This window comes from Harpia harpyja, chromosome 12 (genome assembly GCF_026419915.1).
Source record: "Harpia harpyja isolate bHarHar1 chromosome 12, bHarHar1 primary haplotype, whole genome shotgun sequence".
Taxonomy (NCBI): domain Eukaryota; kingdom Metazoa; phylum Chordata; class Aves; order Accipitriformes; family Accipitridae; genus Harpia; species Harpia harpyja.
In genome coordinates, this window is record NC_068951.1 from 39,682,837 (window position 1) to 39,699,805 (window position 16,969).

Below are 16,969 nucleotides of genomic sequence, written 5' to 3' on the forward strand. Positions count from 1 at the left end.
CAAAAAGCCAGGCGCATTGCGGTCTTCAGAAAAAACTTTTATTCTGTATTAGGCTACATTGTGTTCAGCTAAGATAGACTGCCAGCCACCTGACTTTTCTTTTACTCTGTGTTATTTTTTTTTCCAAGAAGAATTTCTTACCAGGGAGGAGACTAACACTGTAGTCCTCCAGACCCTTTGATTAGAGTAGTAAATTACTATGTCTACACATCTTTAAATGTCACCTTTTAGTTCAGAAGAACAGTTTGGGAGAAACACCGTAGTTCATGAAGAAATTACAGACATTACAGAAAGAGGGGAATAATTTAGGTTCAGAAGAATCAAAGACTGAGGATTTGCCTTTCCTTCCTTCTTTCCCTGTATTTTTTCTGAGCAAATTAATTCCATGGCCTACTGGTGATACAGACTGATGTTCTTTTGGAAAAAAAAAAAACAACCAAAAAACAATTCACGAAAAATGTGGGTTTTTTCAATGTGTTTGCCCAATGGATCTTCAACTCTCTACAGTCAAAATACAGTCAGCAAGAGTGAAAATGCCACATGCAGTTAGTTTCATCTTTAAACAATGCCTTGACTTAGAGGATCTGCCTTGTTTTTAGACACACTAACCATTTCCCTTCCACTGGACAAGGAACTAAGGAAAGCTCCCTTGCAAGTTGTGAGGGCTGTTCTGTGCCTGCTGATTGTGACCTGGCCCCTATATCCTACCTTAACTTGATCAGTAATAGAAGTATTGCTCTGCCATAGCTGATGCAAACTGTGGTTTAAGACATTTTTGATGTTGCATAGAGTGTCCTGTAGGTTGTTCTGCAAAGTATCTGTTACTAAAAACACAACTTTGTATGTATATTGTGGTGGCTTTCTTAATACCCCTACCTTTAAGTTCATGGCCTTTTTATGCCTTTTTCCTGTAAGTATTCCCAGATGGCAGATATCCCCTGACAGCACACTTCAATCAGGGGGTTAAATCCACAAGGACCAGCTCCAGCTGCTGAAGACTGTCCAAATCCTCAGGCAGCTGGGACAGGTGATTGTTCTGAACGAGCAGTTTTTGCTAACGTGAACACACAAAAGCAAACAGCTGCAGCACAAGGAACAGGAATGATGTGGAGCATTCCTGCGTGCTCCCCATAAACAACACATCGATGAGGCACAAACAATTCAGTCTGTGCATGTAATGAATGTGTGTATTGAACATCTCACCAGAGCATTTAAAATTCAAAGTGTCTGCTCCCATATATAGAAGGATGGAACTCAGGCTCTCCCAGCAAAGCATTTGCTTCACCAGGTGAAGACTATTCACCTGGCAGCCAGGTGGCTAAATTCAGCTCTCAAAAGGCCTGCCAATTGGTCCTCCAACAGTGCTAGTGAACTTAGCCACGCAGAGATGCAATGGAGAACTGGGGAAGATGGAAAGGCTGGGCTGGGGAGCACCCCTGGAGAGCCAGTTCCACACCACTGTTCTGGAGTCACTGGTGCTGACCCAGTGGGTCTTCTCACATCAGGGGGTCTGCTTTGAGCTGAGCTCTGGGAAACATCTTTTTCCCCAGACCCTGAGGTTGAGGTAGGTTGTGGATGAGGACCTCCTGTCCACTTGGGTTGGGTACAGTACTTCCCTCGCCCTCCCAGTTCCTAACTTTTATCCTGTTTGGTTCCCTTACAATTACAGGAAGAGCCCTGAATGATGCACTGCATTCCTTCCTTTCCTTCTCTCCCTCCTTCTTCTAAAATGCTTACTGGTACTTACATCCTTAAGGCCACAAACACAAAGACTGTATTTCACCTTGTATTTGGCGTACAGAGTCTGGGAGCTGTTTAAGGAGGTTGTTATGACAGTCAAATATTTTCAAGTGGGTCAATGAGCCAATGGCTGTGGGCAGGTACTCCAGAAAATTATTGTCTGTATGCAGTTCCTTCAGATTCTGGAAAAGATGTGTGTGGAAGTTTTAATAATTAAAGGACTTTTTCCTTAGCTTGATATATAATCAATGTATAGAGAATATCAGTAAGTGCAGAAGCAAGGTTTATAACCTGAGATACCATTGGGATGATTACTAAACACAAAGAGAGAACATGTGTTTCAAACACTGAGTTTTGATATTATTCCTATTCTGACAGCCCTGGCCTGATGCTGCACCATGTACCTAAAGAGATTAGGAGAACCTTCAGTCCTGCATTTGGGAGCAGCTGAAGTCCGCAGAAGTGCCATGCCGTAGCAGACCAAGACCTTCTCCCTTCTATTGCTCCTACCTGCAATTTGCTGATGTCTTCTGGCAGACTTGTGAATTTAATTCCTTTATTTTGTCCCAGCTATAATTTCTCTAATGACTCCAGGAGAAAGGTTTGCTTTGGAAGGATACTGAATTGGTTTTCAGACAGGCTAAGGCATTTCAAATTTGTCAGGTCTTTCACCTCTGCAGGTATCTAGACACAGTCATTAAAAAGATACATTATGTCAATTAAACAGTAATCTTTGGGATTTTGTTATTAGGGAAAAATCTCCAAGAAAATGCTGTGGAGCCGCATTACTGTTGATGGATGAACACAGAATATTCTGGTCATTAATATAACATTATACCTCACAGTATGGTGGAAATTTTGGCAAAAAAATCCATGTTGTTTCCTCTGCTGGAAAGATTTCTTATGGGGTTAATTTTATTTCTTAGCAGAAACATTAGTCTGCTGCTTCATTTCCTTTGTATGCACAGTGCAGGGGAGAGTAATTTAAATGAATGAAATCTGAAAGTGATTCTTTTGCATAAATTACTACTTCTGTATAAGTAACCTTCAAGAAGAAAATTGCACAAGTGAAAATCTCCTTGGAAAAGAAGAGTTGCATTATATAAAAAGGAATGTGTATTCTGAGCCCTAAAATTAGTATGCCCATGAATACCATTACACTTATAATAACACAGCTTTAGGGTACATAATTGTTCATTATCAAATGAACAGCAAATATTAATGGTGTTAAAGGCATTAATAATATGACATCCATTTTTAAATTGCCCTCTGTTCTGTTTCAGTTTGTGATGTATTGATTCTATGCAAATGCAGCTCTTATTTTCCAGAGTACACAGGAAAAAAAGACACAAAAAGACTGAAGCAATCCCTCCGCTCAGTATGTTGTCTTTACGATTCAACACAAAGGTCAGTGTTTCCGTGTTCTTGCTATTGTCTCCCTGCCTGAATACTCAGGTATCAGTAATAATGAGTTACCTAGGCTGAGGTGCATACCAAGTGGAACATGCCTTCTCACTGTTGTAGGGAAAGGTGGCACTCAGTTTTAATGAAGAACTTAGATTTTGCAAAAAGGAGGTATCAATAAAATAAAAATTAAAACAAAGGAACAAATACCTTCTGTATCTGATTGTCATCAAGGGCTGATACTTCCAGATTTTTCATAGTGCATATTCCTTTAGGAATATCATCAAAGCAGTTTTCACTCAGATCTAGTATCCTGACACTGGTTAATCTGATGAAAGACCTGGGTACTGTGTGCAGTCCGGTGTTCCTCAGATAAGCACGGGAAAGGGACGGCCAGCAGCAGATCTGGTTTGGGAACTTCTCCAGGCTGTTAGCAGACAGTCTGAGTTCTCATTTCAGTGAGATTCTTCAAACCTGGGGGAAGCTTGTGCAGGAGATTGAGACAGATCCAGCACAGGCAGCTTCTGGCAGTGTGCAGTGTAGGAGGAATGGAGGATAAGTTATTAAAAGCTAAAAATATCTTAACTAAGTTTGTCAAAAAGCCTCTGTCTTCTGGGATGAGACTGATCAGATTTTGTTCCAGATCTATTATTTCTAAATTAGCAATATGACAAAGCTCCTTGGGAAAACTTTCAAATCTATTTTTCTGGAGGTAAATTTCCTTGAGTTTTTGTCAGGTTCACTATTTCTTTAGGCAGACACTTGAAATAATTGTCAGAAAGGCCAAGCAGTTCAACACGATGGAGATATTCACAGACCTGCACTGGGATTTTGTGCAAGTTTGTTTTATAGACTGAGCTGACGAAGGGGCTGCAACTTGCTGATAACTGGCAGCAAACTACAGGAGAGGGGATTGTTACTTAGATTTAAGCTTAGAAGTCATTTCAGCTCCCCCAGTTCTTCACATATGTCCTGTATGTAATTCTGATCCAAGTAGAGGATCTTCATGTGCCTCAGGTGATTGATGTCTTGGGATGCTTACAATCAGGTTCTTTTCCATGTGCAGCTCTTCCAGATATTCTAGACTCGAGACCTCTGGCAAGATGTTTCGCAGTTGCTTGTTGGCTAGATCAATGAAAAATATCCTGTCTGTGATGCGTGTGGGAGAAAGCTTCATTCTCTGGCACGTCATTCACTGGTATATCTTGTGCAGTCTCAACCTGGTCATCCTCAAAACCAGCAGAGTCAGCTTTGGGGCGATGAGTGCCCCCTGCGCTGGCCTCCTGGCTCTGCTGAGACTCAGCCACCTCTGCTCCTTATCTGTAATTTCAGAAGAGAAAAATAATTAAAAATCGACAGTTCTCAACGACCTTCCTGTGCTTAACAAATACTGGCAGAATTCAGCATTTAGGGACAGGTTCTAGTCTCAGTTGTACCCCTGCAAAAAGCTGCTTGGGTTCACTGAGATCGAATCCTGCAGTAAATACAGCAGGACCATAGGTTTGAATGCCAGTGCATCCTGAAGTGCCCCAACAGCCAAATTCGGAGGGCGACCATGTGAAGTCAGGGGAGCTGGATGAAGCAACCTCCTTGAGTCTTGAAGGCCTATATTCACAAACACTGGCTGAGGTTTGTCTTCAGCTATGCTGACTGTAAAACTAGAAGTGTCCTCTTGTAAAAAGGTGGCAGCTTCGTCTGTAACCAGAAGATGAGCCGGAGAGGTGCCGGTGAATCTGATAACCCTCAAAGTTGTACTGTTGCTGATAGCGAAAGACCGAGAGGTGGGAAGGGGTGACTACCTGACTGGCCTGTGATGTCTGGATGGAAGAAACCTTTTAGCTGGCATTTATGGAATGATAAGAAAATGGAGGTTGAGAGGCAGCTGTCAGTCGTCTCCCACCTGATGCCCTTTTCTCTGCTGCTGCAACCACCCTGGGCAGACATCACGTTTCCAGAGATGGGTGGTTTCCAGGTGCCGCCAGGACAAGGAGGAGGAACTGAGCGACCACCATGGGGAGAGACCCGTGCTGGGCTTCCCAGACTAATTCAGATGTTGCATGAGAGTATTTTATTTTTTTATTGGCTCGGGTCCGGTACCAGGGTGTGAGCCCCACGTGCTGTGGGACAGGAGACCGTGCGACCTCAGCCCTCCCCCTCCTGCGTACACGGGCAGCAGCGAGGTGGCTGAAAGGATTTATTTGGTGGGAACGACCAGCACAGGCGCCTTTGAAGTAACTGCTAATCCGTGTAGCCACGGAAATATTTGCAAAGGCTCCTCGCTAGACCGCGGGCAGACCGCTAAGTAAATACTCCGGGGTTGAGCTGAGGAAACTGCGGGCCCAGCACCCCATGGAGCCCCGTGCTGCCATTGCCCCCTCCTTCTTGGGGAAGGGCCCGGGATGCTCTCCGCGACCAAACGCTATTAACCTTGGAGCGCAGCCCGGCTCGGCCACAGGACAGAGGGTGCGGGCGTCGATTGCTCAGGTAGGCGTGCAGAGGTCGGGGGCCCAGCTGCTTTACCGGGGAAAAAGGACTCGCCTGTGTGAATATTAATTCTCTGTTAGCTCAGATCCTACGCAACGGCGGATCGGAAGCACCTCCACAAATCCATGTATTTTTCCTCGTGCTTTTCCTGTCTGCCTGTATCTATCTCTTATTCTTGTGTTGCATACCAAGAGTTGTAACCCTTTTCAGACCAAGCCCGTTTTTATTGTTATGTAGAACCTGGCACAGCAGTGCTTGGGTCCATGGTGATGTTGCTAGGCTGCCATAACGATGCGGTAACACTTTGTTTTGTTTTCCAGCAGGTCATGGCAGTTCGTCCAGATCTTCGCCAGCACTATGTGCGGGCCTGTCAAAACGTGGGCCAGCCTGAAAACCCCTTTATTGCTCACGTACTTCAAGAAGCCGATAACAATGATAAAATGTAAGGAAATAACAAACAGTATGTTTCAGATGCTTCTGAAAGCCTTAAACACGACAGCAGGACAAGGAATTAAATGATGAGAAAGTTCATGCAGTTTCAGGCTTAAACACAAATCATATTTAGCATTGACTGCTGAAGTTCTGGTTTGACTCATCTTGACATCATCTTGGCAGAAGTTTGCACTATATTTCCCTTCTGGGCAGCTTTACAAGCAGTGAAATCAAAAAAAGTGAAAAACGTACAGGATGGTGCCTTTGTGTCCCTTAGAGAAGCCAAACCCCGTGTCTAGTCTTCCTAACTCCCTTCCTTTTGTCTCCCTCCTGTTTAAAAAGCCTCAGCTGCATCCAGTTAGCTTCCAGCTGGTAATGCTTCCCTGAACTGTCTCTGAATCCTGCCAAGGTATTAACCACTCAAACTCTCTCATTATGTGGCTAGGTAAGGCTTCCTCTCATGGATGCTCCTGGGGTCAAAGTTAATTGTCCTTTGGAGAGAAAACGTGAGAAAATACAACGTAGGGAAATGGTTTGTGTTAGGTTTTGATCCTGAGGGCAGGGTAGAGTAAATTAAGGAAAGGGAACAAGTAAAAAGGAGATGATGAGGTAACCTCCAGGATAGTCTTTACTTCTACCTGCCTTTCCCTTATCTTGCTTCTTCCTGCTTTCTGTGCATGTGTGCTAAGCGTGGTCTTGTGGCTGTGCACTGCCTTCAGAGTATCAAAAAGGAAAGTGCTGAGGTACAGCTTGAATCACGTCATCTGTCATGGTGTTACCAAAGGTAGTGGCAGCAGCTAACTGTATGCAAATGCATTAGTGAGGGCAAGCATGGATACACTCCTTATCTGGAGAGAGAATTCATTTTTCTGTGTCTTCTTGCTTTTCTCCATGTACTTACATTTTTATGTTACAGCAGAGGGACAAAAGGGATCACATTAAAAATAGCTGGAAATAATCATCTAGTGCCTGTGCAGAGAGTTACAGATGATGATCTTCAAGTTCTTGCTTCTGTCTTACGCAGTACTGTATTTGTCACAGGTAAATTTTTTTATGTATGTTTGATATTGCTGTGCTAATATGAGAAAACATAAGCAGTCTTGGTTTCAGCCTTAGTTCGTCTTTATTTCTTTTTGTTTAGAGATCAATTAATTGTAGATACGCATTTGTCACATTCTTCATCTTTTTCAGGTTTGGATCTTAGGTATAATGTATTGACTGATGCTGGAGCAAAGAACATGGCAACATTCCTCCAGGTGCCAAAGTGATGTTTATCTTTCAGCAACTTGTAATTATTTGGCTGTGATAATATTTATATGTAGTATATTGGAGACAAGACTGCATTGGTTTGGCAAAATTCCATTAATTTTTACTTTCACATCCAAATCCATTCTACTAGAATCTCAGACTGTATTCTCTGGGGAGATTTTTAATCTCTAGTAGAAAACCATTGGACATTAGGTTAGGATCTCCTGAAGAAAGAACGGTGGAATAAACTGTGGGGCTTTTAGGCTTACAGTTCAATTCAACAAAGGGGGTAATGGTAGTGTCAAGTGTGCCAAGGCCTTTGTTTTAGATACTTTATCGTCTCTGTTTGCCTTTTGGTAGGCCTAAACATGGGAAACTTTAATACTGCCTTTTTGTCATTGTAAGCACTGGAATACAGGCGGAAAATGGTGAGTTGCCACTCCGTGCCTGTGTTCCTAGAGCTCAGGGAGTGCCATTAAGTTCACAAAATGCCTGAAGATCTGCATCTGAGCTTGACCACCTGCCTTGTTTGGTCATGCTGAGCACGTGGGTTCCTGGATGGTTTCTGTAAGCCCCATGAGGAGCTACATGTTTTTCTGTCTTTCCCTCATTATCTGACGTACTTTGGCATTCTTTTACTACTTCTCCAAATCAGGGGCTGCCTGAAATGCAGCAAAGGACAGAGGTTGTCAGTATGTGTATGACACATCTTTTTGAAAAATGCAGGCATGCTCTGGAAAAAACTCTCATTGCTTTCTACTTTGTTCGCTCCTAAGGAAAACTGCACTCTGCGGTACCTTAACCTGATGTTTAATGACATTGGCACAAGCGGAGCAGAGCTGATAGCGAGAGCACTCCATGTGAGTATTTGTCTGGGAGATTTAGACAATGGCATCTAGTTTGATATTTTTGCTTTTGACGAACAGTACTAGCTGTCCTGCCAACATCAGAGCTGGCTGAAAGGGCCCTCTGTCTTCAGTCCGTTCAGCATTTTGCTGTATCACAGGGATTGCTTGCTTTCCCAAGGCAGACTTCAGAAATCAGATTTCACACAAGAGAAGGTTTCTCTGTGCTGCCATTAACACTTAATTATCACAACTATCACAGCTGGATTTTTCTGTGTGAAAAATGCTATGCTATAGGATATATAATGCCATCAGTTTTTTCCTTTTTTTTTTTTTAAATTGTATTAAATTTGCCTGTACCTTGATGTCAATATTTGTCTTGATTCAAGATGTCTGAGACATGTTTTCAAAACTTTGCCTTACAGCAGCAGCATAAAAACATGTTTGTTATTTTTAATGTGGTTTCCCAGTGAAATGAGGCTTGTGTGTAAGAATCATTGTGTTTGTGAAACGAGACTCACGTGAGCTCTTTCTTCCTCCTTCATAGTCTTTGAACTCTGAACTGATTTCAACTAAATTTGAGAGGCCTCCAAAACGCTAAGGTTGTACAGTAGATAGTACAACACTGGGCTTTCAAGCAACCCCCAAAGCTATTTGTGCAGTTCCATGGCAGCGTTTGCTGACCAGGCGGGTGGCAGGACCTGACCACCAGCCCTTTGGCTGCGTGGGCTCCCGCTGCTGGGCCAGGCATGGGGGGATCTGAGGGTGAATGGGGTGTGTTACTGAGTGAGGGAGAGGGAAGGAGATGCTGTAGCGAGGTACTGCAGCAGAGGAAAGGGTACTGGGACACGTGGAAGACAAAAAAGCTCTATGAAATCAGGCTACATTAGTTCTGCTGCTCATAGAACTACTTTTGTAATCACTTAATCATAATCTCTGATAATGAGTGATTACGGTGGTACTGAGGAATTAAAACCACAAAACTACTCTGCATTGCATTTAGGGCCTTAACAGTGAATAGTTATTTCATATCTATTGAAATTCTGTGGAGGGTGAGGAGAAAGATGCTGACTTTTCTAGACCTCTGATCAGAACTTTATATTGCCAGTGAAGTCTCCAGTCCAGCAAAGACTTACACACTGGTTTCACTCTGCACCAAGTAGTCCTTCCGATGGTGACTGGCTTCACTGAGCTTTGACTGGTCATGTGATTTAAAAGACTGTGAAAAATAAAGCAAATTATATTCTTGTTTAAAATACGCTTACCAGATTTAAATCAGTTTTGATATAATTTGCATTTCAGTTGCCAATTTAGGCATAAATATCTACCTGGATTATTTTCATGAGAGTGAAATTTGTGAACCTGGGAGAAACAAAAGTTTTCAAATATTTGAGTTTTGCTTCCAGACTCTCATGCATTTGATTCCACTAAGGGGAACCTGAGCCAGCTGCTTAGTCAGTGTTATCACTTAGACACAAATCTTCTGTAGGGATGTTTTGTCTTTGTGTGACAACCAGCAGGATTCACAGGAAAAAGGACAGCGTTGTTTTTCAGGCCATTTAAAAGGAATTCATTTTATTATTATTATTTTGTCTAGAGGAATGAAACTCTTGTGTATTTGAGAATGACTGGAAACAAAATAGGAAACAAAGGTGGGATGTTCTTTGCTTCAATGCTACAAATTAATTCAACCTTAGAGAAGCTGGATCTTGGAGACACTGATATGGTGAGTAACTCAGTAAAATTATCAGCAATGACATAAGTCTTTCAAGGTTATTACAAAGGTCCTGCAGTGCTTAATTGGGGGAAAATGGCATCTATTGTCATTGATTTTACATTTTGTTATAGCTGGAGGTAACACAATATATAATATTGCAATGCGTACTTGGAAAGGCATGTTGCATAAAACACCTGTGAAGTCATAACTGATTACATTAGAGCCATTATGTCCCTGGGAATTCAGGTGCTTGGCTTTCACATTTTCCAAGGTTTGTTTCTGCTCTTCATTTTTGTTATGCTAAGTCCTGTGTGATTCATGTTGAAGAAAGGGCTTCTTACTCCCTGGAGGTTCTTTTCCGTCTAAAGTGTGCAGTGCTATAACGCCTGAAAGTCACCTAGTCCCATAGCTCTGTTCCTCCTGTCAGAGCTTGATCCATAAAGGACATAGGCACAAGAATGCTGAATTGAGTAGAAAGGCACCCAATTTGATCTTAGATAACTTGCCATCTCCTAGAGTTGGGCACTGAGCCTTCTTACACAGTGGACAGGGAAAGTCAGGCGTGTGGAAATGGGTCAATGCACTGTGCAGGGTGCTTCCTGCTCGAGCCAGTAAAAGCCTGTGGATGGCTTTTAAAAACCTGTGGGGTACAGCAGGAGGTAGCAACTGGAGCTGTGAACCTCCCTCTGGTGCAAGGTCCCAGCGCCTGACTGATGGTGTGTCCTTGTATGATCACATCAGAGGGGCTGGAAAGTGGAAGTGGTTCTTCTCCCTGCCTGGGAGAATTTGGTCCTGTATCTTGCCCTCCAGGAGAATGCTCTAACCGAGCTAGGAGTGAAATTTAAGATGGGCCACTCTTAGCCTTCCTGTTAAGGGTGTTCATCTTTTGGGGAGATAATGAAGTGTATGTTGGGCAGAAGGAGTAAGTTTGACTGTAACCTGACAGTTATGACTGTCACCTGGAGGCAGGGAGAGAGCTGGGGTCCGATGAAAATTTTATTATATTTGTTTCCTGGAATTACAGAATTTGCTCCTAAACTGGAGAGCTGAAAACTTCTCAGAAATTGTGAAGGGTGTTATGAAAATATAAACAAGGAAAGTGCAGCCAGTGTAGGATTTATTTGAAAGCTTAATATACTTATGCTTGGTAGGGAGTTGTCAGAAAACTGATTTAAAATGAAATAGCTTTGGGTGTAGACCAGCCTAATTGGAAAATAACGTAAATATAAATTAGCGAGCAAACAAGAAGGAAATACAAAAATGTGAACTGGCCTGTATTCTAGACTCTCACTACTCTGTACCACATTAATTCGCATTTAGTATGAATTTACCTAGTGGATAAAAGCTACCTAAGACTTTTACCAAAGACCTTAGAGAACATACATAAGCTGATTTTAATTCATAAATCAGGAAAACCAAAATACAGGATCAATTAAATGGATAAGTATCTTTGAGATGCATTATTCTTGCTTGTTATTTACTGAGTTGCCAATTTTCCTGGTCATTTGTACTTCTTGGTCTAATTCCACTCTATTATTCCACAGGGAGTTGGCATTGGTATTATCAGAAAATACACTGTGTTTGTAAGCACTTGCTTACTGCACTTGCATCTTTCCAGAGTACATGGAGGCAGAAATAATAGTATTTCCAATCTGACCTCATTTGATGATGTTGATCTTCTGACAATTCTAAGTAGTCATGGTAATTTAGTAGCTTGATCTATACATTGAACAGGTTTCTCTAAAGAGTTTATTTTCATTTCCAGGGTACGCAGTGTCTAATAGCAATAGCAACAGCCCTGACTCAGAACAAATCAGTCAAAGCAATAAACCTAAATCGTCCTTTACTATACAGCCAAGAGGTATGTAAGTAGACTGTAGTGTCAGCTCAGTCAAAGAGAGAAGTCAAGTCAGTACTGATGTAAATATTATGGACATCTGAACTACACGGCTCTCTGGGTTTCCTTACAAAGTGAAGTAAATGGTTGCAGAAATATTCTTTTTCTGTGCCAAGTTTTGTGCAGTCGCGGGCTGCCCCTGTTTAACTAGAAGGTTAATTTTTAAAAAATTTCTGTCTTGGTAGATATGCATTTGTTAACTAAAGGGCTAATGGAGGTGGCTTGGTATTGGTGAACCAAGTATTCCTTCTGCTGTTACAGCATGGAGAGTTTCATGTATTATTCAGCAAACTGAGGGAGAAATGCTGTTTAGCAGGAAATGAGGGGAAGAACAAAAGACTGGTGTTTATCTGAGCAGTGCGATACATGGGCAATTGCCAGAGCCGCAGCCTAAAGAAGAAAGGCACACTTCAACAATATGCCGTATTCACTGTGCTGTGTGGTTTTGTTGTTTCACTATGTGAACTTGAAACATGAATTTAACAAGTGAATGAACCTCATCAATTTAAAACCTATGACGCATTTGTGAGCCAAAACAAAGGCACAAACCTTCCAAAACAATCGAGCACTGAAAAGAGAATCTGGAAGGCAGTGTTTGCTGGGCCAGCACCACAGGCCCCTGGATCTGTACAGGTGCACAGAGCTGTGGGGCTTCTCCTTGCACGCAGCTTCTGTGCATGGCTGGTCCTGCAGAAGTCTTGGCCACCAAGCTGGTTGCAGTGGTGCCTTCACCAGACTGGCAGCAGTTGTCAGGTGTCTGCGATAGGTACCGTATTTTCCTGATGGCAGGATAACGAAATTAAACTGTCATGAAGGCCAGATCTTCCTAAATTCTCAAAGGTGTATTTAACAGTTGAAACAGATTTTAGTTGTTTCTTTTCTACTAAGACAGGGCTTGATCTGCCTAAACTTGGTTTTAGAAGTCAATTTAAACTACTGTTATTGAAAATGTAGGCCACTAAGGGCCTGGTCTGTATCTGTGGGACATTCTATTAGCCATTGTTCCTACCTATCATTTTCTGAGGCCTCTGGGTTGTTGCCTTATTTTTGACTCTCAGTATTCACTCAGGTATTTTCTTAACTAAATGCGACAACTTCAAAATTAACTTACTTTGTCTTACAGTGACAAGACATATTTTCCCCTAGCAATCCTGTTTCTTTTTAAGAAATAATAGATTAACATCATGGCAAAATACTCTTAATGTTAGTGAAGACTAACTCAAACATTCAGTTTTTTAAGAGCAATGATGACTGGGAGGAAAACTGATTAGACATAATGATTCAAACGTTGATGCTTCTGATATTTGCAGGGATGTATATAGTACTGTAAATCTGCAAATATGTCTGGTATTTTTTTTTTTTCAGCATTATCATAATATATGGTTTCCTGGTTATTTTTAATACAAAGTTGTAATATACAAAATAGAACACTACTGATGCCCAAATCTTGTTGTTAGTTGTGCATCTCCCCTTTACTGAAGCAAGATGATACCTTACCTTAAAGTACAGCTTAATAAAACCGAGTGTATGTTTTTAGGAAGAGACCACAGTTCATGTAGCTCTGATGTTGAAAAATAACTCTTCTCTTGTGGAACTACACTTGGGCAAGCACGAAATGAAAAACTTTGGCGTAGAGCGACTGTGTGGCGCATTGTATGAAAACTCCAGCCTGAGATACCTTGATCTTAGCTGGTAAGAGTTACGTGACACAGCCCTGATTAACATTAGAAACTCATTTTCTTAGGATCTTTTTTAAAAAAAAAAAAGCATGCATCTCTCTTTTTCAGTAATAAAATAACCTGTGATGGTGTAAAATTTCTGGGAGAACTACTAAAATGGAACCAAACCCTGGAAATCCTAGATCTCAATGCAAACCGAATAGAAGATGATGGAGCGTTCTACCTGAGTGAAGCCTTGACCTTGTACAACAGGACTCTTCAGGCGTTAGTATTTATACAACTTCCCCATAGACTGCAGGTGTAACAACTCAGAGTATAAGAAACTTGGACTTTGCAGTGGCTGAACTGACATCAAAACTGGGTGCTTTGATGTTGATCAAAATAGAAAAGTCAGGAAGTTCCAAACTTTTTGGTCCATTTTTCCTTCGGGGGTGGGTGGGGGAAATGTGAGTGACAGATTGGGTGGGATTCCTTTGCCTAAGCCTAAGTGTCTCTGGCCGTGTGAGATGCTCCAAGACCTGTGAGACATCCCAGGGCGCTGGAGGTGAGCCACAGGCCCTCGGAGAGCCCTGCCGCTGGAGACCAGGCAGGACATAGTAATGCATTTCAGAGGGCACAGGAGGCCTGTGTTTGGTATCTGAATGAACTCCCCTGTGGCTTCACATGAGCTAAAGGGAGTAAAACACTAGGCCAGGACATGCCATTCAGTCCCACATGCTACTGCCTCGTGTTCACCTTCCCGCGGTGCCAGGCTTACTCATAACTCATTTTATCCCCTTTTCCTTGTACTTCCTTTTTTTCCATCTTGTATCCATTGCTGTGTGGCCTGACATACGCTTGTCCTTCTATTTCAGGGTTTTTTGGGACTGAAGCTTAGATCAGTTTTGTAGTGGTTCATGTTACATGTGACTCACAGCTTTTACAGTCCTTCTAAGGGGAGTGTGTGGGGGGAAGGCAATTAGATCTTCTTAGTTCTTTCTGCATCTTTAAAGCACAGGTCCCTGTGGTGCACAAATGAAAACATGCAAGAGCTGTACATCTTCAGAATTTTTAGATAATCAGATTCCATGCAGGGATAAGGCACTATATTTGTTGATTCTGATCTTCAACACTTAAGAAAATCCGCTGTTTAAGTTAGCTTCTGGGTGAACCCAAAAGAGCTGTAATCTCTCCATCAGGGTGTATTTTGTAGCCCGCATTAAACCACGCGCCGGCAGGATGTAAAAGCTGATCAAAGGTGTTACCTGAAGCCACTAGTTTTAAGTAGCAGACTGAGGAGGTGGCGGCTGCTAGGTGCCTCTGAAAGCCTTCCAGGTTCACTAATATAAAAATAACTGCCACTCCACAAAGATCAAAGCTTAGCCTGGATAAATGCCAAGGCTTGGGCTTCAAAGCAGACTAGAGATGACACCTGGCCAACATGCAGTAAGTCACTGACACTGAAGAACTAAATAGTGAACAACCTGGCTGAACGAGTCATGGAAATGCCTTGAGAAATAGTGCAAGTCCATGGTCCAAACTGCCTTTAGCAACCTGAAAAAGATTTTATAGTAGGACTGGCCTTGATACAAATAAATAAATTGTTAACAACAAATATAAAATTTCAATATACATATATGATATATAATAATATATAGTGATACAATATAAATTAAATCAGTTAAACTCTTAGTTTTAACTAAGAGATGGCAATTCTGTGGTTTAGCACACATTTGTGTAACTATTTTCTCTGTTTATTAGGTTGTCAGTAGTAAGCAACAATATAAGTGGCAAAGGACTTGTAGCTCTTTCAGATGCAATGAAAACAAACATGGAACTTTCCTATATTTATATCTGGGGGAACAAATTTGATGAAGTCACCTGTATGGTGAGTGTTTGCTTCTGAACTCTTCTAAGAGGGTCGGGGTTTGTTTGTTTGTTCTGTCATTGGGAAGACTACAGCAATTAGTGAACAAGATACCTGATTGACTATGTGTTGTTTTTTTTAAATAGTTATAATATGGTGGTGCTGTAAAGAAACTCACTGGACGTCAGGATATTGAAATGTACTCTCCTATCGTGTGTTATCTTCTAGAGCCTTCACAGCAGTCAAAGTGGAATATTACACTATTCTTGGTTTTATTCGTTTCAGGCATTTTCAGAATTAATTCAGACGGGCCGCCTGAAGCCTAATTGTACAGACGTGGAACCATATGAAGTGGATGGGCACGTTCACCTTGCAGAGCTCTCCCATGGCCTTCAGAAGCATTACTACTGGACACCGAGCTGTGGGGAGGTGACAAACAAAGATGCTAATGCCAGGCTGGCTATTGCCGCGGTTTCAGAATACTTGTGAGTGAGGTAGCAGCTTTCTGCACTCCATATGCTTGAGCTTTTCCTACCTGGTTTCTAGTAAAATAGATTATATCAGGATCAGACTTGCTGCATGCTGTTTCTTCAGGGTCTTTAGTCTGGAAGGAATCTAAAACTGCCTGAAATGGCATTAGAGATAAAATATTGAACCAATGACCTTAAAATTTGTTGTTAAATAATGCCCAAACGATTAAGAGCCTAATAATATGAAAATGCATTAATTTTGCTGCAGTCATTTCTATTGCACGCTATCTCCTTTGCCTTACCATGATGAGCTGTAGTTCCAGGGTTCCTAGGTGATAGATAAATTTAGTGAAATGACATGCTCAGAGGAAAACATTTTCACCACAGCATAGTGCACTGACACTAGGTATTCTTTGCAGTAACGGGGAGTAAAACAGTCACTGACCAGAGGCATGCAAAGACTTCAGAGTGCAGCAGTGCAGATGCATGAACTGAACTCCTAACAGCTGAACTACTCCGCTCTATTTAGGAGACCTTCTCAAATCAGGATTTTTATCAAGTGCTTCTTATTTAAAAAAGATGCTGGGGCTGGATCAGAGCAGCACCAGGGCCTATGGATGGAGTACCATGACCACAGGGTCCTCCTCCACAGGGCTGCTGCAGAGGAAGAGCTGCTGTTGCCCTTCCTGGGCTGTTGTGGTCTCTGCACTCAGGTTTCCACGTAGCAGGGAGAGCCCACAGGTAATTGTATTGCATCTGTGCAGGCTGGAGTACAGCCAGCCAGATCAAACTGACAAAAACCTACACCCAGTACTGCCGCTGGGCAGCAGCTTTGCTTGAGAGCAAATCAGATATGCTGTAGAACAAGATTCCTGCTGAAGCTGAGAGGTTTGGGTAAATCCATTTGTTGCTGCTGTGCTCTACATACTCTCTCCTTTTACTTAGTAACTGCATGCTTTTGACCTTTTTCCAAGAGTGACTTTTTTTTGAACCAAGATAAGTGACCTTAAGCATTAAGCCACTATAATGCTGGAACTTTAAAGCTAGTGAACCTAGTTTACTGGGATATAAATGGTATTTTGATTAACTTGCCACAGGTATATATTTCGTGTAGTACAAATGAAAACCACCACCAAACTTGGTGTCATTATTTCTTCCTGTCTCTTGAGAACTGTTTAAAAAGAGTTCTATCATTACAGCCACGTGG

The 16,969-nt window shown here is 42.0% G+C and overlaps 2 protein-coding genes across 4 annotated transcripts; one reads left to right on the top strand and one right to left on the bottom strand.

Moving 5' to 3' along the window:
• Positions 1-884: 884 nt before the first annotated feature.
• Positions 885-5,513, bottom strand: LRRIQ4 (leucine rich repeats and IQ motif containing 4). The gene is given in 13 exon segments (XM_052805145.1): positions 885-967; positions 970-1,124; positions 1,774-1,922; positions 2,251-2,424; positions 3,355-3,601; positions 3,603-3,635; positions 3,637-3,679; positions 3,682-3,877; positions 3,879-3,999; positions 4,001-4,174; positions 4,176-4,310; positions 4,312-4,459; positions 5,441-5,513. Coding segments are annotated over 13 exon segments (1,731 nt in total).
• A 323-nt stretch (positions 5,514-5,836) lies between these two features.
• Positions 5,837-16,910, top strand: LRRC34 (leucine rich repeat containing 34). Of its 3 annotated transcripts, XM_052803234.1 has the most exons (11): positions 5,837-6,070; positions 6,977-7,101; positions 7,252-7,316; positions 8,085-8,168; positions 9,751-9,879; positions 11,636-11,731; positions 13,305-13,459; positions 13,555-13,710; positions 15,187-15,313; positions 15,578-15,777; positions 16,415-16,910. In XM_052803234.1, the coding sequence occupies exons 1-11, from the start codon at positions 5,892-5,894 to the stop codon at positions 16,485-16,487; spliced, it is 1,389 nt and encodes a 462-aa protein (XP_052659194.1). In that variant the 5' UTR covers positions 5,837-5,891; the 3' UTR covers positions 16,488-16,910. The 3 variants fall into 3 exon arrangements, with proteins under 3 accessions (XP_052659194.1, XP_052659193.1, XP_052659192.1); XM_052803232.1 differs by having other exon boundaries at positions 5,840-6,070; positions 15,578-16,910; XM_052803233.1 differs by lacking the exon at positions 11,636-11,731 and having other exon boundaries at positions 5,839-6,070; positions 15,578-16,910.
• The last annotated feature ends 59 nt before the right edge of the window (positions 16,911-16,969 follow it).

Bases quoted from the DNA above. Each gene is read 5' to 3' on its own strand.
- LRRC34 (XM_052803234.1), top strand. From the start codon at position 5,892: ATGGTGATGTTGCTAGGCTGCCATAACGATGCGGTAACACTTTGTTTT. The intron at 7,102-7,251 runs GTAAATTTTTTT...CATCTTTTTCAG, and splicing joins CAGTACTGTATTTGTCACAG to GTTTGGATCTTAGGTATAAT. The intron at 13,460-13,554 runs GTAAGAGTTACG...TCTCTTTTTCAG, and splicing joins AGATACCTTGATCTTAGCTG to TAATAAAATAACCTGTGATG.